This window comes from Nuphar pumila, chromosome 1 (genome assembly GCF_984573655.1).
Source record: "Nuphar pumila chromosome 1, dmNupPumi1.hap1.1, whole genome shotgun sequence".
Taxonomy (NCBI): domain Eukaryota; kingdom Viridiplantae; phylum Streptophyta; class Magnoliopsida; order Nymphaeales; family Nymphaeaceae; genus Nuphar; species Nuphar pumila.
The window spans coordinates 181,659,522-181,683,772 of NC_143249.1; the positions used below are offsets into that span (position 1 = coordinate 181,659,522).

General features: G+C 40.7%; 1 protein-coding gene across 1 annotated transcript; it reads left to right on the forward strand.

The window, feature by feature from the left end:
• The first annotated feature begins 9,023 nt into the window (after positions 1-9,023).
• LOC149851554 (stress up-regulated Nod 19 protein) lies at positions 9,024-19,844 on the forward strand. Its single transcript, XM_090001389.1, has 5 exons — positions 9,024-9,123; positions 11,553-12,411; positions 13,561-13,716; positions 18,626-18,865; positions 19,556-19,844. Exons 2-5 carry the CDS (start codon positions 11,572-11,574, stop codon positions 19,700-19,702), a joined length of 1,383 nt encoding a protein of 460 aa, XP_089857515.1. The 5' UTR covers positions 9,024-9,123; positions 11,553-11,571; the 3' UTR covers positions 19,703-19,844.
• Positions 19,845-24,251: the final 4,407 nt, after the last annotated feature.

Here is a 24,251-nt window from a genome sequence, read left to right on the forward strand (position 1 = left end):
CTTGTGACCTAGTGATCATCTAATGGGTTTGCAAAGGAGCGGTTACATGATCAGGGTCAACAGAAGGTGTTGAGACAACAAGGTTAGGTATACGGTCGATAGTACACATGGGACTAGATTTAGGTATAAGAACAGGGTGGGCTTTATTGAAAGTGTCATGAGATAAGGATGGTTGAGCAGGTGACATTAGGGAGGATAAGTCAGGTTCATCTAGGGAGCTGGAACAGTTATTTCATGATTAAGAATACCAGATAAGGTAGGAAAGAAATTTATCGGAGAAGAAAAGGTAGGTGACGACTATGAAAGAAAATTTGATTTTTATCAAATATAACATTTCAAGAAACAACGATTTTGCTAGTCTTGGGATTAAGACATTGATAGCCATAGTGGGAGTTACTATATCTTAAAAAGACATGTTTTTCTATTTTAAAGTCTAACCCTTTTAATCATACATGTCATAGCCTGTGGGATCAACTTGCCATTTATTTGTCATAAAGTTCTTTAGCATCATGATTAGCATTCATATTGGGGTTAATAATTCAGGTTGTCTAATTTGACCCCTCAAAGATCTAGAAGTTGATCCAACAACATAGTTTATTTTGACAAAAAATTTTGTAATTGTTTTATTGATTTTATCTAAATTGAGTTTTTTGCAATGCATAGATCATTGTCATAGCTTTTGCAAGAAGTGTGATTTTGAGTCAATTTTTTAAAATATGTTGTTGTCATATTATATTTTGTCCACTTGTTTATTTCATTTTTAGACCAAGGATTGATTGTTAGCAAGACCTCCCACCTTGAACGGATATTTATTATGCCAGAGAGACCCTTATGTGAAACAATGTTTATTTTTCATTTCTTTCCACATAAATTTTTCAACTTACAAGTCATACTCGCATCACGTGCCTTGTCTAAACCTATATTATGACATAGTCTCTCTCTCTCTCAGGCTTGCGCGTGATGGACAAAGGACGAATTTGCTATCGTCCCTTATTATTTTTCCCTCCAGACGCTATGACTATCTGGTTATCAATCTTATTGCGTTTAATGTTAGAACCAACATGGCAATCAGATGCATGGTGCTTGGCTCCTCGGTTCCTCGTCCTTTCCCTGTATCGTATTATGTCTCTGAGGTTTTTTCTTCTACCAAATCTTTTGGTATTCCGCCAGACGCGATCTCCTTCATTAGTCCAGCACAGGGTCAGTAGCATCCTAGTCCACAACCCCTGGGTGTCACAGTTGTCGATGCAGCTAAGTTGCTGGATATCTCTCTCTCATCTTCACAGCTGCAAGCGATAGCTGTTGATATGGATTCTACGATTTCAGATATTTCTGCGATTATTGGGGACTCTCTCTGCAACTCTGGTGGAGCAGATTGCGAGCAGTTGGGCATTTTCGATGGTCACTTGAGGTCGTCTGTCAGTGCTGGTGGTCAGCGAAAAAGGAGGCCTTCGTTAATTGTTTTGGCTACCGATGCTAGGTCCCCAAGAAGGTCATCTCGGTGCCACCAACCACGGGTTTTTCCATATTTTGTTCCATGAAGACTGTTTGTTGGAATGTTAGGGGCTTAAATTGTCCCACTAAACGCCTGTTTCTGGCTAATTGGGTTAGGGAGCAAAAGCCCGACCTTCTTGCTTTATGTGAAACTAAAATGGAGGTCATCTCGCTCGTGGTCGTTTCTAGCATCTGGCAGGGAGCTGACTATTTCTATAAGCCAGCGGTAAATCATGCAGGCGGTATCCTTATCTTGAGAAAGCAGTCTTTAAATTTATCACAGCTGGATGTGGGTCTTTTCTCTTTGTCTGTTGCTTTCAATTTGCAGGCAGTTGATAGAAGAGTAGTGGTTTCTGTTGTTTATGGTTCTAATCTCGCAGCCATGAGGCCCGCTTTTTGGGATGATTTGGATAGGGTTGTCGTTTCCAGCGCGGATTGTCACCTTCTTATGGGGGATTTCAATTGTTTGTTATCTATCCATGACTCTAATAACCTCGTAATTCCCAATCCCTCTATGCGAGGTTTCAAGACTTTGTTCACTGTCATTTTCTCTACCTTATTCCTTTAACCGGGGCGCGCTTCTTTTGGTCGAATATGCGGTCCCGTCCGTGCTGTAGGGTCCTTGATAGGGTCTTTGTCACACCTAATTTATTGGACCTCATTCCCGACGTTAAGTGTGTGTTGTTTGCTCCCTCTATCTCGGATCATGGGCAGATCATCACTCATTGGGGAGATGGCTTTCAACCCACTAGGAGCTTTGCGTTTGAAGAATGGTGGCTTCAGGAGCCAGATTTTCTCACGGTTGTTACTAATTCTTGGAACAAAACTGTTGATGTGCATTGGGCCTCGCTACGTGTTCAAAATAAGCTTTGTCGTCTAGCTAAGGATATCAAAGCTTGACTTCATAGTCGTAAGGTGGAGAAATTTCAGCAAATAGCCGCATGGGATCAAGAGATTTCTGAGTTGTATCAGTCTATGTCTTCTCCTGACTCTCTTTCTGATTTGCAACTTCTCAATCTTCAGGCCAGGTCCTTAGAATTAACCATGCTCTTGAAAAACTGGAGGATCAAAGAGGAAATTCGTTGGAAGCAAAGGTCTAGGTTGAAATGGCTTGCGGCTGGTGATGGCAACACTAAATTTTTTCACTCATATGCTTCCCATCGTCATAGGAGGAAGGTTGTTCCTTCTATCTCCATTGAGGGTGTTTCTTATCTCAATCAGCACGTTAATCTGGCAGTCTCGCTATACTTTAAGGACTTATATTCTGCTTCGTTAACTGTGGAGGGTGTCTTTAGTAATTTCCTAGTTGGCTCAATTCAGCTTGAGCAAGCCAGATATATGCAAAGAAGGTTCTCTGAAGATGAGATTTTTTCGGCCATTAAGGATCTGTCGGGTTGGAAAGCGCCTGGCATTGACGGGTTTCATGTCAACTTTTTTAGAATCTTTTGGGACTGTGTTAAATCAGACGTGGTGAGTATGTTCAATGAGTTTCATCGTAACTCCAGACTGCCTTATCATTTGCATGTTGCTATTATTTCGCTCATTCCGAAAGATGATGAGGCCAATGATATTTCTCGATTCCGACCTATCTTAGTTATGAGTGCTCTCTATCGGATGTTTGCCAAAGTTTTGGCGAATAGGTTGAAATTGGTGGCTAACCAGATTTTTTCAGACTCTCAGTTTGCCTTTATCCGTAATAAGAGGGTCCAGCACTCGTTCATCATGGCGTTCGAGGTGGTCCATTCCTTGCAGCATAGTGGTCAACCTTACTTTGTCCTTAAATTAGACTTTCATAAAGCTTTTGACTCTGTGCATTGGCCATTCTTATTTCAAATGTTAGCAAATTTCGGTATTGGTCGTCGTTTTTCTGGTTGGGTGAGAGAGCTGGTCTCAAATGCCCAGGCCATGTTAAATATCAATGGTATTAGAGGAGACCGGTTCAAGCTAGGGCAGGGTTTACGGTAAGGGTGCCCCCTATCACCTTTGTTGTTCAATGCAGTTGCTGAGGGTCTTGTGGTCTTGCTTAAGCGGGCTGTTGTATCGGGTTTCATTGATCCTTTGCAGGTTTCCGACTTCCCGGGTCATATTCTTACTTATGCTGATGATATGATCATTTTTGGTCGTGCAAATGTTCAACAGATGCTCAGGTTCAAGCTTATCATTCAGTTCTTTCTCTCCATGTCTGGGCTTTCTCTAAATGAGACCAAATGCTCTATTACCATGTTCAATGTTAATGCCAATATGCTTGCAGCTGGAAAGAGAATTTTTAATTGCACTACTTCTGACTTGCCTATTATGTACCTTGGCTTGCCGTTACAAGTGAAGCCTCTATCTTCAGCGGCTTGGGCTCCGACGCTTCAAAAAGTGAAGCGCAAATTGCTTTCGTGGCAGTCGTCTTATCGCTCTAGCGCTGGACGTCTAACCTTAGTCAGACATGTTCTTTCAACTATTCCAGAATTTTTCATGTCTCTGTTTGTGATGCCTGTGGGAGTAGAGAAGCAACTGACACGCTTGCTGGCAGGCTTTCTTTGGTCTGGGTGTAAACTCACAGGTAAGCGTCACTTGATTGGTTGGCGTTCGGTGGTTCTACCTTGGCATATGGGTGGTTTAGGCATCCCGGTGCCCAGACTGCAAAGCATTGTTCTTGTCACCGAGCAATGTTGGTTGGCCCACCAACCGGATAACCCTTGTGCTAGTTTTCTTCTTGCTAAATATGGGGATTCAACTCTTATTCTGGTTCGTCTGGGAACCCGAGGTTTGGCGCTCTCGCACTTGCGTAAATCGTGGTTGAGGGCTTTAGCCTGCTTTAGAGACCATTTTGAGGTCTTCGGAAATTTTGGTCAGTGGTTGCAGTGGGCGTTGGCACCAAGCGGAGAGTTTCTCACCAAAAAAGTCTATAGATCGTTGCTACCGCCAGGGGCTGATTGGTTGCCCGAGGATGTGCTTTGGGCGAAGGGTCCTTCCCTCCGTTTGCGAGTCCTGGCTTGGTTAATTTTGCACGATAGGATCCAGACCCACAGTAATTTAAAGAAGTGGGGCATTCAACTCCCGAGTTGGTGCGTGCTTTGTCAAGCTGCAGAAGAATCTACGTTTCACTTGTTCTGGTCTTGCCCAATATTTATGGAAATCTTTAGTATGACCTGGAGGCATCCGGAAGTATTTGTTAAGGAGGAGTCCTTTGCGCAAGATCTGATCTTGGGGCCGGTTTGTATTAGGCGCAGCAAGAGGTGGAGGTTCATCTGGCAGACGTGGTTGCTTACCTCTTGGTGGTTTGTTTGGATGGCGCGTAACGATGCTCATTTTCGTCATATTCGAGTTAACATTCAAAACCTGGTGCATAAAATTTTGGTAGATGTTTATGCGATCTTGCGTATGCATCTTAGTGATCTTCCACTCCCTCCTGCTGATGCTACCTATCCTTTGTCACAATCTGGGCACGCGGCTATGGCGTGAGCCCATTTTATCTGTCTAATGTTCTTTTCTCTTGTGCTTTCTTTATTTGTTTTGGCTTTTGTTCTTGTCTAGTTCATGGGTTCAACATTTTGTTGATCTTCATGAGTGGTAATGTTGAATTACTTTCGGCTCTCTCTCTCTCTCTTTTTGAAAGGCAAGCTAGGGTTAGGTGGACCCTACCATAGCAACAACCACCCCATATGGCTGAGGGATTCAATCATGGGCGTTCAGCTTAACAAAGGACCTTGCTTACCACATGGGATACCACCTCGGTGGTTCTTTCCTCTGTTCTATTGCAGAGTAACACCAATGCACTCCAAAGTCCAAAGTTTAAATGAATTGCCAACAACATTTGGACACGCCCAACTTTGTTTTCTTTGAGTGCATATCAGGTCAGTGCTTGCTCCTGTGTCATTCATCCATGCAATGAATGACATCCTAAATACCATGAAAGAACTATTTTTTCAGTTGTTCATTTTAAAACCTTAGATGTCGTTCAATCAAGGTATCAACGCTCTGAAAAAAATGTGAGACCCATGTAGGAGTAGAACCCATCAATGGTATTTGGGATGCAGATATAGAATTGACGATTGTGTTTCAGGTCAGAGCAGCAATCAAGAACTCACATTCTTTTTCTTCGATAAGTGCTCACGTTATGCCGCAAGCCAAATCATGTCATTTAAGAAATGATAGCTTTAATCATCCGTGCATCCTAACCATTGGAAAATGATGTCAAGATGCTGACACGTGGGCATCTCAAATCTTGCACTCAAACTGTATAATACAGGTTTGGACGAGAGGGTGTTGTGTGAGCACCCCCGAAACACACACTGTAGCTACAGTCAGGGGCGTAGCTAGGGGGGGCAGAACTGGGCTGTAGCCCAGTCCTGACTCCCGAAACAGTTAATTTTTTTTTTTTTTAAAAGCCCAGTCCTTACCCAGCCCCGATTCCATATGAAATAGATTTTTATCCATTTTTGTAGCCCAGCCCTGACTGCAGCAAATAGTTTGATTTGTCCATATGAAATAGATTTTTATTAATAATTGTAGCCATTTTTTATTTTATCTCAAAAAAAAATTTTCGGGGGCGCTGCCCCCGAACCCCCGACTATGGCACAAATAATTTTTTTTCCTACACCCCTGTTTGCCCCCCCTAACATGAATCCTAGCTACGCCCCTGGCTACAATGCATGTTTCGGGGTCCCTATTGAGCGCCATGTGGCGCTACCGGGAAGCCGTACATCAGCCTGCATGATGTACAACGGTATATGATTCCCCTGTACACTCCACTGAGCGTCACGCGGTGCTTAGTGAGGACCCAGGAACACACACTGTACCTGAGAGGAACATATAACCTGCCTGCGGTTTTGACCATAGTTAACAAAAACTTCTTGTTGCATGGAAAAACTGACTTCCTTGAAAGCTTGCTTCAAAAGCAGAAAACTCCTCACTTTTTTGAAAAGGAGAAAAAGTTTTCGGAAACCTGCTTCTAAAATATGGAAAATTTGATTCTCTTTAGTGATAAGCTTGCTTTATTTTCGTATTCCAAATCGATTCCTTTCACTTAGCGGTTTTCTCTCACTTCTTGTTACTTCCTATGTTTTTCATATTACAAAAATTATATTTTTATATAACATGCTTGCATGTTGGTTTTATATCGTTTTGTGTTTGTGTTTGTGTTTGTGTTTGTGTTCATGTCATTTGTTATTTACTTCTCTTTGTGCTTCATATTTCTTTGTGTTTTCTTTTCATTTTTTGTGCACTTGCATAATCCCTTCATAACTATATCTCACTTTCCAACTTCCACTTCCCGCATCGCTTCTCGTATCCATTTCATTTCCTAGTAACTATGGTTTAGACATTTTTTAAGTTAAAGGCTGAATTGTTAATCAAGTTGGGAGCATATGAACTTGGGTAGTTGGGTCTACCTTAAAAGTTCATAAACCAAACTCAAGTTTCCCAGATGGAGTTTGACTTAGAACCAAATGAAGATTTTATTTTACTTGACTTAATTCTTGCAATCCAAACTCAAACTTGGATCTGTTCTTACCGTAAAAACAGATTCATTTGGACCCAATATCTACGTGGCACACCTCCTCGTTGGATCCAGGTCTGAAGACACTCAGATTTAGCCAATTCCAACCAGCAAGCAACAAGCCAAGCCTCTTGTATCAAGTACTGCCAAATTTAGTGGAGGAATCATTTCAAATTTTGAATAAGTTAAGCGGGTATTTGTCATTTTTTAATTGTTGAAATTTAGTGGAGGAATCATTTCAAATTTTGAATAAGTTAGGCGGGTATTTGTCATTTTTTAATTGTTGAAATTTGAAAAATAGTACATGAATTTTTTGTTTTTATCTTTTTAAGGTACAAGAAAATTTTGAAACATAAAGATAGCAAATTAGGCATCCCATCCATTACAATTAGAGCTGGTAAATAAGCTAAACTAATTGAACATAGAGTGTTTGTATTTAACTGAGCCAAGCTTGAGCTCATGAAAAGCTCAAGCTAAAAGAGTCGAGCATGAGCTAACTCATTTACAATAAAATTATATTTTTTCAGAGTTAAAAATAATAAAATTTGGGCACTAAACCTGCTAAGCCAAGCTCTAACTGGCTCATTTACAAAATAAATAATTGTTTGAAGATTTGAACTCTAAACTTATCGCTTGCAAGCCAAACACTTCATTCATCTTCACTCAATGATATAAAATATATGTATTACGAGATGAGACGAGTTAACATTAGTTGGTTGTGTTGGACTTTGCCGAGCCTATTTTACTAGTTCAAACATGAGCCAAGACATGAGTGAATGGTCTTGTTTTCCAGCCAAAACACTTAAAACTAGGGATGGCAATGGATCGGGAGTAGTGAGCCCCGCCCCGCCCCGCATTTCCCCGTTTAAACTGGGGATAGAGGACATATGAAGGTTAAAATCAAAACCCGTGCGGGGATGGAGGGTAAAATTTTGAGACGAGGCGAAAGTAGAAATTTGTGCCCCGCATCGGCCCGGCCCACTGTCATCCCTACTTAAAACACTTTGAATTGAGGTCTCATCTGTGCCTTATGAATTTTCTGTAAATTTGATCATATAAATGCGGTTTCTACAATGCTTTTAGTGGACCTTTTAAGTATCTAGCAGTGTTCCACCCAATGTTGTCAGTATCGGTGCGCGTATGTGCCTGTATCGGTTATCGGCAGAAAATCGATACGCTTCACTCCTGAATAGGCTATTTTTTAATAAATATAAAAATACTTAAATTTATTTTTTGATATTATTTTAATGGTTTTAACACGTGCCACATTCTGATTGACATGTAATATTTTTAATTATTTTTTAGTCGATTCAAAACGATTCACTTGAGTATCGATATCGGGTCGATTCATTGGCCAAAACGACATGGGGCCGATAAGGATACTTACAACATTGGTTCCACCCTTCTCCCTGGAGCAGTGGTATCTGGAACGCTTGAGACAAATTAAAAAAAAAACAGTGAAACTTTTGGGATAAAAACTCGACTTGTCTAGACGCCTCTACACCCAGCCAGCACTGTCCAAACAAGACTGTTCTACAAAGTTCTGTCTGCTCTACGCAATCAAACATGGGGCTCAACAGGGACAAAGACTGTTTCTAAGGACATGATCGTATTTTGAAAGAAAGTGAGGGATGAAAAGAGGATGTAAGAATCACGGGGCAACGGACCTAGTTTACTCGCACCCGACCAGAACTAAACCTTATAGGGTCCGGTATTATGATAAATAAGAAGATCCGATTAAGACCTAGGTCTGGACCTGAAGGTCCTATTAATGCATGGACCCGGGTATAGTTTGTGAAATTTTATACCAGACTTGGACCCGACCCGAGTTTTGATTAAGACCTGCATTTTTTCAATGTAAAAACCATAAAAAAATGGTTTTACAGGGTATGGTCCGGGTGTGTTTCATGTAGTTCTTATCGGGTCAAAGTATGTTTTTCTTATAGTGGATTCGATTAGACCCGGATCCAGACCTAATACCATGCCCAAAAAATCTGATCCAAGTACCACCTAATAAATCATCAACGACACCCAATGTTCCGAGACTCTCTCGAACTCGAGGAGGCTGAAAACTAAAGGGAGAAAATTCGATTAATTTTTTCTCTTCTCAATTCTTCTTCTCCTCCAGGCAATCGAACAAGGTACGCTTCTTCGATAGATTTTAAAGTCGATTTTCCGATTAAATTCTCGATTTTCTTGTTGGTTTTTCTTAATTGTGGATAGTTCTTCTCTTTTTTGCTTTTATCATGGCGATCGATAAGATTTCTTTCACTTTTTTCTCCGATTTTCTCCTTTTTGGGTTATTTTATTATTCGGATTATCCCTGTTTTCGTCCCACCGCGGACGCCGGAAAAAAGAAGAAGCGGCTACCCCGGTGACGTCGGGGGATGGAATATGACAATTTTGGCCTCTGGGTTACCTGAAGATTGCGTATAATAATACCATTGGCTTTTCTCTCCTGTTACGTTTATTTTCATTGAGGAAGGAAAAAAAACGTCGTGGTTAGTTTGGTCAATTAGGAAAATATTTGAGCCCTTGGGGAATTCGAGTTGAGATTTGGGACTTCCTCACTTCAGAGGGAGCGATCTCGTGCTCGTTCCGATGATTTTTTATTGACCGGATTACCCCTACTGGTTTTCTAATTTCTGTTGTTTTCAGGGATTTCCCTGGTGATCGAAGAGAATGATGGAGACTGTTTTCGTCATTTCGCTTGGTTTTTAACCGTGAATTACTTAAAAAAAAAACTTTCCTTGTTTTCCTTTCTTTTTTTTCTGGAGGAAAAAAGAGCACAAAAATCTCACCATGGGTTGATAATTGATCGATCCATCATCGGATGAGATTTTCATTTTTACTGATTTCTAGCTGAAAAATCTTGATAATTTTTTTTCTTTGAAAGGCAAGCTGGGGTTAGACAGACCCCACCAGAACTGTACCACTGGGTTTTGAACCTGCAACGTCCCACAACAAGGAGACGTTCACTGACGGCTCCTACCAACCACGCTGAGCCCCCCAGTTGGTGATATTCTTTGTTTTGTTTTCCGGATCACAAACTGCAGACTCTGTTTGGATCCGGATCCAGTGAAAAGGTTTGGTAGCTGGGCTATTAGATTGAATAGGTTAGTTTGTGGCCGACAATCTAATTTATAGTAAGAGAGTGATTGAAAATGACTGTCTATCTACCACGGAAGGGTCGCCTGTGTGGCTAACGGGGTGGTTGTCAAGGCATTGAGATGAAGGCGAAGGATCGAACCCGATGGTGCAGGGACGTGTCTATAGCTTTCAAAGACGGGTGGCCTAAGGCAAGGTAGTTGTGGGCTCTACCCAGGGTTTGCCTCACTGGAGTCAGGTCCATTAAGTAGTCCGGTTCTCGGCAAGGGTTCTTTGTCATAAAAAAAATGACGTGTCTGGTTTCAAATAGGACATGGCCAATTCAGATACTGGTTTCCTTGATTTAGTTCCAATCCATTTTATCTTTGGATATAAATTTCCTATCTAATCCATTATGGGTTTCACACGGATCTATAGACAAATCTTACCCATTGGTCTACACGATCTTTGACCAGGACCAGGTCCGAACACTACCAATTGAAGGTAGGGGTGGGCATCGGGCTGGGCCGACCTGGCTCAGGCCCGTTTAGAGCTTGGCTTGTCAGGCTTTAAGTGCGGCCAGGCCCCGAGATGGCTCTGCCCATTTACTAACTGGCTGGATTTTGATGCTGTTCTTAACGGGATCAGGTTTGAATAACATCCCATGACTCGACCTATTGGTTCATTGGGTCAATGTAAAGTGGGCCGAACCCGACCCAAACTCAATTAATTAGTAGGTAAATAATACCTGACCCAAACTCAATTAATTAGTAAGTAAATAATAAATAATTAACAAGTTTTCATGTACCCAACTAATTATCCTTTTAGTTTTTTTATAAAATTAATGTAACTAATTAAGTAAATAATAGTTACCAAGTTACTATGCAATTAATTAATTTTTTAAAATTTTTATATTATCAAAAATTAATAAATATCTCAGTCTCGTCATGTCAGCCCGATAGCCGTGAGCCAACCCACATATATATCAGGCGGGGTTTTGGCCTGGTTGCTAATGGGCCCGGGCCAAAAACCTTGACCCAAACCCAGCCCATGTCAGGCCGGGTCGGCTTGGCCCATTGGGCCATCCGTTGCCCACCCCTAATTGAAGGGCTGTTCTGGTCACATCCTGAAATCCGATCCGTTTCATCACTGTTCCCTTTGTCCTTCGCTGGGTGAGTGAGTGAGAGAGTCTAACTACATATCGCCGATAAATATCGTGATTTTCACAAGGTTTCCAAATGCCGATATTATGATGAAAAACACGGAAATTTGAAATATCTCCTTTTTTAATATCACGATTTTGTCACAACAATAAAAACACGTTTTGTTTTTTCTACATTTATTTGGGTATTTTCTTGAGATTTTCTGGAAAAAACAAACGTTTTCAAATTATTGCGAGATTTTACCCATGTCAAAGTTTGTTACATTGGAGAGAACCATGGTATCTGTTTCTGATCTTAGTTTTGATATATTTTTATTGCAGCTCAAGATCAAGGGTGTTGATGGGTTCCAATTGGTTGTTACTGTTATTATCCTTGTTGATTGTTGCATCCATTCATGCCTCACAAGCTCTTACAATAACTCCACACCCACCAGGAGATCATGAAACCAATTGGAAGTCTGCAGTCTTCTTGTCACCTAAGTTCTCTCATGGCCCTGGATCAGTACAGAACAAGTTCTACTTCGATATCGACTTCCCGAGAGGCCACATTGCCATCAAAGAGTTCAATGCTGAAGTAGTTGATGAAGCAGGCAATTCAGTCCCTCTCCATGAGACTTACCTCCATCACTGGGTTGTGTTGAGATATTATGAGCCTGTGGGGTCTTCTGGCAACTGGTCTAAAGTTATACCAGTCAGGAACAGTGGAGTTTGTCATAATCATGTTCTTGATCAGTACTTTGGCCTTGGATCAGAGACTCGCCGGACCGAAACTTACGTGCCGGATCCTTACGGCATTGAAGTTGGAAATCCAGCTGAAATTCCTGATGGGTATGAGGAGAAATGGCTGTTGAATGTGCACGCCATCGATACGAGAGGAGTGGTGAACCGGTTGGGGTGTACAGAGTGCAGGTGTGGTCTATATAATGTGACCAAGGATGAGTATGGGAGGCCATTGATGAAGGATTACGTGGGTGGCCTATATTGCTGCTATGATGAGACACAATGCAGGTTGAGAAAAGGCTTTGAGATAGTTAAGAGGGGACTGTACTTGAGATATACTGTGAAATGGGTGGAGTGGGATGAGGGCATTGTCCCTGCTAAGATTTATATATTTGATGTTACTGATAGTGGAATGATAGTAGTCAATAGAACAGATCATCATGATTTCATCGGTTGCCAGGTACATATTATACTTCTTTTCTTTTTTTTTCCTTTTTTGGGCGGATATTTGGCCAAATCACGTTTTGTTGATGTCCAGACTGGTTGAAGTTGGTCATTCTTTTCTCTTTTCTCATGTTTTTTTTTTCTCTTCTGGGTTGAGAATTACTGAAGTTCAATTTTACAAGAGTTTTTTTTTGTGTGTGTGAAATCAACCTGAACTGCTTCCTGTAAATTGGTGCCAATTTGCTGTTTTTATGTTATTCTACATTATATGCAGGTTTCACAGTTTCAAGGTTATGCATTCCATATAGATGTTTTCAGTATTCACATTCCTATATGCTGGATATATTTAGGTTAGAAATAGAAGGAAATATGACGCAACTCAGGTGACCATCGGGGTGGGACTTGGGGTAGGGTCCAAAATCTTTAGGCTCTGTTTGGAGCCGAGGATTTAATAAATACCACCTACTACCACAGGTGCTGGGGAACTCTGTTTTGGGATAAGAGAGTGGTGTTGGGAGTGGAGATGGCCCATTTTCATCCTCGGCAACTGCAGCCTCGTCTCCCATTTTCTTCTCCACTCCCGTCACCCCCTCTTATCTTCTCCCCAACTCCGGCTCCCAAACAGAGCCAAGTCTTTTTAGATCCACAGGTCATGTGATGCAAGGCAGTTTTAAGGCATTTAAGCATGAAGTTAGCTTTAGGATTTGCGTAACCAATTCTATGTGTGAGTAGGATTGAATCAATTTCTGCGGAAGCAAGTGCCACACAGGCTTGCTTGAGACTGCAGTATACCTAAGTCCTTGGATGTCTTTAGTGATATGAGTCATAATTTTTCTCTCGCATCTCCAATCTTGTAAGGTTAAACTTAATTGTACAAATGTCTGTTTTCTTTGTGTACATGCAGGTCACTCCAATTTAGATCCAATTTTGAAATAATTATGTTTACTTTGTCACTGATTGACTGGAGGAAATGAAAAGGACTCCTAGCTGTGTGTTGAGAGAATGATTCTAACAGCATTGTAACCAATTAGAAAATTTCAGTAGGAAGGAAGAACTAGGGTGTCTTCCAGTGCTCTCTTCTTGAGAGAAATGATGGTCGGTGATAAAATAAGCCCACACTATGTTCTAATCTAAATTGTTTCATTTAGTTTTCAACTGGTTGCAGGTGGAATACAGTGTTGAACCGTGTGGAAAAGAAGGCACGGTTAATGATTGCATAGATAGCAAAAGAGCAACCATGGTAATACCGCATGGCGGAGATGTCATTTATGGTGTTGCACACCAGCATACTGGTGGGATTGGTGCTACTCTTTATGGTCAGGTAGGATGTTCAACCATTTCTCCTACTGTTTGCATAAGACATTGTTGTCGTTTAAATCAACCCCAGAAATTTGAAAACTCTGCATATTTTTGGAAGCATGTTCTCTGCCTGTGTGCATGTGTGCATGCACATAGTGAATAACACTATAACAGAATCAACTGTGAACTTCAAATACCTTACAGATCTTTGTAATGCGACTCATGCTCTTTGCGTAGAATTTTAATATATTTAGGAAGCATTTTTTTCAAGTCATTTTTGCATTCACGTCAGGATCATGATTTTTTAGTACAACTACAATACAACAACAACAACAACTACGCCTTCATCCCAAAACAATTGGGGTCAGCGATATGAACCAAAAAAGAAATTCATTTTGGGTCTTCCACATGAATCCTTTTCCTCCAATCATTTCTATCCAACGCCATGTCCTTGGTGAGGTTCAAAGCATTCATATCCTTTCCTATCATCTCCATCCAAGTCTTCCTAGGCCTACCCCGACCTCTTTTAACTAATATATTTTCCCATTTCTCCAACCTTCTAACTGGAGCATCATTAGGCCTTCGCCGAATATGTCCAAACCACCGTAAACGATTCTCTCGCATCTTATTTTCAATGGGTGCAACACCTACCTTCTTACGTATCTCTTCGTTCCGAATCTTATCTTTTATTGTATTTCCACACATCCATCTAAGCATCCGCATCTCAGCTACACTCATTTTTTGAATATGATGTCTCTTGGCAGCCCAACATTCCGTACCATATAGTAAAGCGGGTCTAATAGTCGTCCTATAAAACTTTCCCTTCAACCGCAATGGCATTCTACGATCGCACAACACTCCAGTAGCACTTTTCCATTTCATCCACCCAACCTTTATCCTATGATTTACATCTCCATCAATTTCTCCATACTTTTGAATGATGGATCCCAAATATTTGAAATAATCATTCACCGGTATATCTTGCTCACCAAGCTTCACTACACTCTCATTACTTCGTTGCTTACTAAACCGACATTCCATATATTCAGTCTTACTCTTACTCAACTTAAAACCTCTAGCTTCCAATGTCTGTCTCCATAATTCTAACTTAGCATTAACCCCAGCTCTAGACTCATCAATCAAAACAATATCATCAGCAAACAACATACACCACGGTACATTTTCTTGAATTGATCTCGTAAGCTCATCCATCACTATCGCAAATAGGAAAGGGCTTAAAGCAGATCCTTGATGTAACCCAATCGTTATCGGAAAATTGGTTGTCACCCCTCCACAAGTGCGGACATTGGTTACTACTCCTTCATACATATCTTTAATTATACTAATGTACTTGAGAGAAACACCTTTCTTCATCATTGTCCACCAGAGAACGTCCCTAGGTACTCTATCGTATGCCTTCTCTAAATCAATAAAAACCATATGCAAATCTTTGTTCCTCTCTCTATATCTTTCAATAAGTTGTCTAAGAAGATGTATAGCTTCCATAGTTGATCTTCCAGGCATAAAACCAAATTGATTCTCCGATACCATGACAACCTTCCTCAACCTAGACTCAATCACCCTCTCCCAAAGTTTCATAGTATGACTCATGAGTTTTATACCACGATAGTTTGTGCAATCTTGTATATCACTTTTATTCTTATATAAAGGCACCAAAGTACTCTTCCTCCACTCATTAGGCATCTTATTTGTTCGCCAAATCAAGTTAAAAAGATTTGTCAACCATTCTAAACCTTTCTCTCCCAAGCATTTCCAAGCCTCGATAGGTATACCATCTGGGCCAACTGCCCTTCTTGATTTCATTTTCTTCAAAGCCTCTGCAATTTCTTTCTTTTGAATCTTGCGCATGAAGTCACGATTTATCTCATGAAAAGGAATGGAGAAGTCTCCAAGATCTTGAGCATGACTATCATTAAATAGCTTATCAAAATAATCTTTCCATCTCTCCTTAATCTCCTCATCTTTGACTAAAACCCTTTGCGTTTCATCTTTGATACATCTAACCATACCCAAATCCTTCGATTTCCTATCTCTCATCTTTGCAAGCCTATAAATATCCTTCTCGCCTTCTTTGGTATCCAACTTGTCATAAACCTCCTTATATACCTTAGCCCTCGCGTTTCGAACAACTTTTTTAGCTTCCTTCTTTGCTATCATATACTTCTCCAAATTCTCATTATCACGACTCTTACTTAGATTTCTATAACACTCTCTTTTAACCTTAATAGCTAATTTGACATCCTCGTTCCACCATGATGTATCCTTACCTAGTGGTGCACCGCCTTTAGACTCACCCAATACCTCCTTAGCTACTTTTCTCATACCACCCGCTATCTTATTCCACATTGATTTTGAATCCTCCTCGAGACACCAATCAACTTCCTTAACTACCTGCTCTACAAACATTCCTTGTTTAGCTCCTTTCAGTGCCCACCACTTAATTCTAGGATCTATCCTATGTCTATCTCTTTTGCGGCATTGTCTAATTCTAAGATCTAAAATTAAGACTCTATGTTGTGTAGCTACACTTTCTCCTGGTATAACCTTACAATCGATGCAACAACCCCTATCTCTCTTTCTAAGTAGGAACAAATCTATCTGACTCGTATTAACCCCACTTTTAAATGTTACTAGGTGAGACTCCCTCTTCCTAAACCAAGTGTTTGCTAAGATCATATCATAGGACAAACAAAAATCTAAAATCCTTTCTCCACTTTCATTTCTTTCTCCTATACCATAGCCTCCATGGATATTCTCAAATCCATCCCTACTAATGCCTACATGTCCATTAAGGTCACCGCCGATGAAAAGCTTTTCTCCATAAGATGTCTCTTGTACTACTCCATCTAAATCTTCCCAAAATTGATGCTTAATGGAATCATCTAAACCTACTTGAGGTGCATAAACACTAATAATATTAATAATATCCGTACCTAATACTAATTTAATAAGTAAAATTCTATCACCCTTCCTACGGACCTCAACTACATTATCTATAAACTGACGACTCATAACAATCCCTACTCCATTCCTATTCCTATTTATTCCTGTATACCAAATCTTATATCCCCAATGTTCTATCACTTTAGCTTTCTCACCTACCCATTTGGTCTCTTGAAGACATAAAATATCAATCTTTCTCCTACACATAACATCTACTAACTCTACCAACTTACCAGTTAAAGACCCTATGTTCCAAGTGGCTAACCTAATTTTATGGTCTTGGACTAACTTCTTTACCCCCACCCGTCCAACAAAGTGAGGGAACCCTTGCCTATTTGACACCACACCCGGGCGCCGGTGTGACGCGTCGCTTCTGGGCGACGACCTAGCAACCCTTGCACATTTATCACTGCCTCCGGGCCTAGAGAGTACAACGCGTCGCTCAGTAGGGAACGCCCCAACGAAATTCTCATATTGGTTCATTTTCATAGGATATGACAAAGTTTTTATGCTGGCTGTCACAGGCCTACCGCAACCCTCCTCCTTTATCCGGGCTTGGGACCGGCAGTGTATAACTACACAGGCGGAGTTAGTACAACTACAATCAGTAATCAAAATACTTTTGAAATTAATGACATAATGTTTAGGCAATCTCATACCATGCAAATTACAATATAAAAATAGAATAGCCACTGCACTGTCTAATGCATTAAACTTGGTAGAAAGAAATCTTCCAGTTCCCAAATGTAAGTCAACCTCAAGATAAGCATGTGAATAAAATGTAAGCAGATGATGACCACCATCATTGTTGATTCCTGTGCTCTGTTTATCAAAGTGCTATCAATCTTGAAATCCACATGGTAATTGCAAGAACATGCTTTCAATATCATAGCCTATGTACCTGTTGGAAACCACACACGGGTTTCACGATTTTGTAAATTTAGATTTCTTGTTCAGGAATCACATGCCCTTAAAGCTGCAAATAAAATTTTGAGGGAATCCAAAATTATTCTTATTGATTATTCAACAGAGCACATGCACAGCAATAATAATCGTATTAGAAAATAAAAGATCAAAGACCGAAATATCAATAACTGGAAGGTCGATTAACTGAGAAAAGTGGCTGGCAATAACTAACAATATTAGAGAGGGGAGTAACTCACAGTATTGAAGAGAATTAGAATCTTTTACCTTTTCTTTTTCCTTTTTCTCTTTCCATGTGACTTTTACCAGAAACCCTTTGTAATATGAACATTCAGTCATTATAGCTTCATGTCTAATAAATATGGTGTGGCTTGTAGCAGTTATTATTGGAAGTCTTTTTACTACATGGCTTTTGCCAAGCAACTCTTCATCGAACATCTATAAAATAAAACAATGATTGTATAAAAGTGCTTTTAAGTTTTGCAAAAAAGTTGGAGTCATATTTCATTTTACAGATCTTGAAATTATGTTCTCTTTCATCACCGTGAATTTGTGAATATTTTCTGTCTACAATTTGTCAATAAAGTGCCCAAAAAGTTTTCGTGACTATTTTTTTAGCCTCTCTGTTTTATACGAAAGAAGACAAGGTGAGAAACTGTTTGTATTGCACTGGTTTATGCAAATACAGAAACCAACGCTAAACTACTTTCAAAATATAATTTTCAATTTACTGGATTCTTTCATGAATTCCCTGTAGCAGGATTTAGTACACCAATAACCATGTCATCAAGAATATCATTTCAGGAAGTCTATGTTGATTTTGTCATTAACATTTGTCAACTATGTATTGCACTGGCTTGTGGTGTGCTAATACAGCAACCAACACTAGACTCTTTTCAAAAATAAATTTCAAGTTACTGGAATATTCTTTCATGATTTCTCGGTAGCAGGATTTAGTACACCAATTCAAGAACATTATTTCGGGAAGTTTATAATGATTTTATCATTAACATTTGTCAACTATGTGATATAATGAGTTGCAGGATGGCAGAATCATATGCACTTCGCTACCAATGTATGGACATGGAAAAGAAGCTGGGAATGAAGCTGGCTACATTGTCGGGATGACCACTTGCTATCCTCAACCAGGATCTGTCAAAGTTTGGGATGGCGAGACCTTGACACTGGAGTCCAACTACAGCAGTTCTGAAATTCACACTGGAGTCATGGCCCTATTCTACATTCTCGTGGCCAATCCAACAAATACTACTGCACACTATGTTGTAAGGCCTCTCTTCCTCATGCTTCAGCATTCCAATAAATGAATTCCCAACAACCCAAGTAGATCCTAGACATGTTAGGATCAAAATCATCCTCAGAAGCTCCGGCTTCAATCATATTCTAACCATATCTAGGATCTCTGTAGCCATCACACAAATGACTGCCGAGATGGCGTGAGCTTACCAGTCACTACAAGAAGTGATTTTGCATGAGTTCTTCGGTTAAAAGAATCAAAAGAGATGAATACTTAGCTTAGTTTGTTTCATTCCTACCAATAAGGATGCACTACCATGGGAAAGGCATCCCATCATGGGAAGGACATCTCTATTCCGGGGGGGGGGGGGGGGGGGAATGAATTTCCGTATTAAAATGTACAATCATCATGAAAATTGAAAAGAAACCCTTGTTGACTGTGGGCCCCACAGGAAAATGAAGACATGTTTGTTTCACCTGCATATGAAAATGAGGGGGGGTCATACTTAAACCACCCATTTTCATGTGTGAAATGGGTGAAACAAATAAAGCCCTAGCATGGCATGTTCTAGCTTATACTTCAATTACGTTGTAAAGGGAATATGTGAGGACACCTGCTGTTTCACTGTTAATCATCATACACTTTTTTTTTCTAAAGATTGGTGTGCTCATGCTAGTGATGAAAATACTTGTTCTTTTCTTTTTGTTTGTGGTTGTAGGGAAATAAGATCGTCCAGCCAACACATGAGTTGTCAACTTTTGCAGCAATGCTATTATTTGTATGTGTAGCTATAGTTTTTGTCATTGGGGCGGTCTACACTGCGAGGAAAGAGGAAGGAGAAGGTTACCAAGCTATAGTAATGTGATTTGGTTCTGTTATTACTATCAAAAGTTAGTGCGGACATTAGCTTCAGCTGCTATGTTGCACCATACCTTGTACAGTCCTATCTGCCATATAATTCGTGCTATCTTGGCTTACAGGTGAAAAATCATATTTCCTGGTTCCTAGCACCATCCATGTGTAAGAAACATAAAAGAGGAAATCTGGTGTTGAATGGTTACCTTATAGGAATATATAATACTATAGGTACTATAAACTAGAAAATGTAACCACGGGCTTGGTGATCAGTTTTAAATTGAAACAAACGCCACTAGAATATGAGAAGTAGGAATATGGGCATTTTCAACACTTTTTTGGCAAATCTAACCATGTGAATGTGCTTGGTATGGTGAATTTGCTAGGAATCAACCATTGGATCATGTATTTTCGACGAAAAAATGCAATTTTTGAATGCTTGAATATTTATGAAGATTATGAACCATTGATTTCGATGCCTTAAAAAAAATTCTTTTATGCATCAAAATTGGATGATTCAATAGCAAGTTCTTATAAAACCTAAAACCAAGAATGTAGAGCATATCTGTACGGTTAGATTCAAGAGAAAAGAACAAAAATTCCATGAAAATAGCGGTAGACACATTAGTTCTCATATTCTAGTGACTCTCTCTCTCTCTCTCTCTCTCTCTCTCTCTCTCTCTCTCTCTCTCTCTCTCTCTCTCTCTCTCTCTCTCTCTCTCTCCGGGTGCGTGCTTTGTCAAGCTGCAGAAGAATCGACGTTTCACTTTTTCTGGTCTTGCCCAATATTTATGGAAATCTTTAGTAGGACCTGGAGGCATCCGGAAGTATTTGTTAAGGAGGAGTCATTTGCGCTAGATCTGATCTTGGGGCCGGTTTGTATTAGGCGCAGCAAGAGGTGGAGGTTCATCTGGCGGACGTGGTTGCTTACCTCTTGGTGGTTTGTTTGGATGGCGCGAAACGATGCTCATTTTCGTCATATTCGAGTTAACATTCAAAACCTGGTGCATAAAATTTTGGTAGATGTTTATGCGATCTTGCGTATGCATCTTAGTGATCTTCCACTCCCTCCTACTGATGCTACCTATCTTTTGTCACAATCTGGTTAAGCGGCTATGGCGTGAGCCCATTTTATCTGTCTAATGTTCTTTCTCTTGTGCTTTCTTTATTTGTTTTGGCTTTTGTTCTTGTTCAGTTCATGGGTTCAACATTTTGTTGATCTTCATGAGTGGTAATGTTGAATTACTTTCGTCTCTCTCTCTCTCTCTCTCTCTCTCTCTCTCTCTCTCTCTCTCTCTCTCTCTCTATATATATATATATATATATATATATATATATATATATATATATATATATATATATATATATCGTTTCTTTTTTACTCTTTATGAACAATAAAAGTTTGTGTTCTGTGTAAAAATGTATTATTCTTGCTAATGAACGCTCTCAATTTCCGAGCAAAAATTTGTTGCCATTGTTGCTGTTTCAAGTCGATGCTGGCTTCCATTGACAAAACAGAGCTTCAAGGATGTCAGCCGTGACAGAGAGTTGTAGCAAATGCAGTAGAGATCTGATAATAGTTTCCAATCAAGAAAAGATAATCCAGAGCAAAACTCACAATGAGATAATTATTTCATCATTTCCCGGAGTACACGAGTAAAAATGCGTTTCAGAGAACTACATTTCCATGCTTCCAAACATCCTCTTAGCGTCCCCAAATCTTTTCCGTGAATCACCAAAAAATGTGCTTTTATGATTCTTGCTAATCCCTGATAATGACTGCCTCAGGATCGAGTTTGAAAAGTAGGGGGCGTTTGATTCAGCCTTTTTCTTGTAAAAAGAGGCCGTCTTTTATAAGAAAGAGGGCCTCTTTCTCACGAGTAATCTCGTGAGAAAGAAGTGGCGGGGCCCACTGATTCCATGCAAAGTCTTCTGTTTCTTATGAAAAAACTGGTGTTACACCCCCCATAGGTAGGGGTGCACACGAGCCGAGCTTGAAAAGTTGTGTATTAACTCGGCTCGAGTTCAAGCTTGAGCCTGCCTTGGCTCGGCTCAAGCCGCATTAAATTACATTAAAAAAAAGAAATTTATGAGTAGAGGGCGGGATTTGAACCCCGAACCCACTTGGCTAAAGGCAGGTTTTATGATTTTTAACCAACAAAAATAGTACATACCCTAAAAATAGTCTCCATATGACTCCATTAATCGAGCTTCATCGGGCTAATCAAGTTTAATCAAGCTCAAACACCTGATCAAGCTTGACTCGTTTATTTACTTGGAAGAGTCCGGGTCAGATTTAATCGAGCCAAGCTCGAGCTAGCTTGGCTCCTTGTGCAGCCCTGCCCATATGGAAGCACTTTCACTTTCACTTTCACTCACAAGTATGGGATGAAAACGGGTCAGATTTGGTCTGGATCATGTCAGATCCGAATCTGAATCCAAAATGCATACTGAAGATCCAAATCCGGATCTACATCCGAGGAGGTTATATTGAATCCTAATCAGAAATGCACGCTGTATTATTGGATCCAGAAAAAAAAATACAACAAAACAAGCTATTTTACATGCAAAAATAATGCATTTGGGTCAGATTTTGATTCGGATCAACTCCAGATCAGACTTATAATGCTGATCAGAATCTGAAAGTGATCTGATTGAACAGATCTGAATCCGATCCGAATTCACATTTAGTTTGTACTTAAAGGATCCATATCCGAAAAAATATGTTATACTCAGATCGTATATCCAACCATATCCGATCCCTTTGCAGCCCTACTCATAAGTGTCATGGGAGAATGACTTCCTGTAGGTCTACTATGAGAGAGAGAGAGAGAATAACAGATCAAGTGATATATCAAAACATGTTTCCTTTGTGTTTTGGCGTATCACCTGATTCGTGTTCCATGGAAACCGGTTTCCTATTCATTCCCAACTCAATTTGTAAATTGCACTCAATCTTACCTAGGGATGGCAGTGGACCGGGGGAAAGCGGGGCCCCGCCCCGCCTCGCCCCGTTTGGACCGGGGATGGAGGGTATGAAACGGGGATGGAGGCGGGGACGAAGGTTAAAATCCATCCCCGTCCGGGGGTGGAGGCGGGGATGGACTGGCACGTTCCCCCGTCCCACCCCGCCCCGCCCCATCCCCGCCCCGCCCCCGACCCATCCCATCCCGGCCCCGCCCCGCCCCATCCCCGCACCCAACCTTTTATATTTTTCTACATGTTTACTAACCCTAACTCCCTTCCCTAATTTCCTAACCCTGGAGCCGCCGAGCCGGGCCGTCGCCTCTTCCCCTTCCCCATCCGCATTATCATTGGAGCTGGGCCGTCGCCGACCACCGTTGGTCGTCGCCGACCACCGTTGGCCGACGCCGACCACCGTTTGCCGACACCGACCACCGTTGGCCGACACGATCTCTCCCTCCTTCCATGGCTGATGCATTGTTTGACATCTTCTGAGATCTTAAAAACAACTTTTGACATGGCTGATGCATTGTTTGTTTGTCAGCGTATGAACTATCAAAAAAAGAAGGTAAGGTTGGGACACCTGAGAGACCACTCTCCGATCTTGGTAATCTAAGTTATCGTGGCTACTGGACTAGGGTTTTGCTTGACATTCTGAAGAAGCATAAGGGCAATATTTTCATCCTGCTTTTTTTATGGACCTTCATGTTTTAAATTTGTGTTGCACTCTGTGGTTTTGCTTGTGCTGTCAAATCTTCTCATATAGTGGACACATTTTTCTGTGATTATAAAGCAGGTTTCAATAGGTTAATTTTTTCATTTATAGTAGTTGTTTGATTTGGCTTAATTTTTTTTAACATTTCAGATCAACTTATTTGCATATTCATTTTTCTAATTATTAAATAATATTCTCCAGTTCAAAAAAAATTGGAGGATGAGGAACTGAGTTCATTCAATATCTTGTAGAACATGATCCATGGATGTTATGTATTAGTTTACTAGGCACAAGTAAAATCTAATTTTTGTCTGGGCTATGAAGGCGGGGAGATCCTGTTTTCCATGTGGATGAATTCATTTATCATTAACTGAAATATTAACGTGAATGATTTCTAAGTAGGGATGCAATTTGACAAACGGGGACGGGGACGGGGATGGGGCGGGGGCGGGGCGGGGATGGGGACGGGAACGGGGCGGGGACGGGGACGGGGACGGGGACGGGGCGGGGGTGGAGGACATGAAACGGGGATGAAGGCGGGGGTGGAGGATAAAATCCATCCCCGCCGCGGAGGCGGGGAGGGGGTGGAGGATAAAATTTTGAGGTGGGGCGGGGGTGGAAACCTTGTCCCCCGCCCCGCCCCACTGCCATCCCTAATCTTACCTTATTTTCAAGCTCATCTATTCATAAAATTCCTTGCAGTTGCCGAAGCCTAACGTGATTCGAATGATCTCACCTTACGTTGGATTAGGTCTTCGGTGCTTACATCCAGCCCAGGTTGGATAAATTCGAATCCTGTAATATGTAGCCTTTAATCCAAAAGCCATATCCAAATGTAAATCCAACGAGGTTGACACGTTTAAAATGACGTATAAACTAA

Excerpts from the sequence above, each read along its gene's own strand:
- LOC149851554 (XM_090001389.1), top strand. The coding sequence starts at position 11,572 with ATGGGTTCCAATTGGTTGTTACTGTTATTATCCTTGTTGATTGTTGCA. Across the intron at positions 12,412-13,560 it reads ATGATTTCATCGGTTGCCAG|GTGGAATACAGTGTTGAACC; the intron begins GTACATATTATA and ends AACTGGTTGCAG. Across the intron at positions 13,717-18,625 it reads GTGCTACTCTTTATGGTCAG|GATGGCAGAATCATATGCAC; the intron begins GTAGGATGTTCA and ends AATGAGTTGCAG.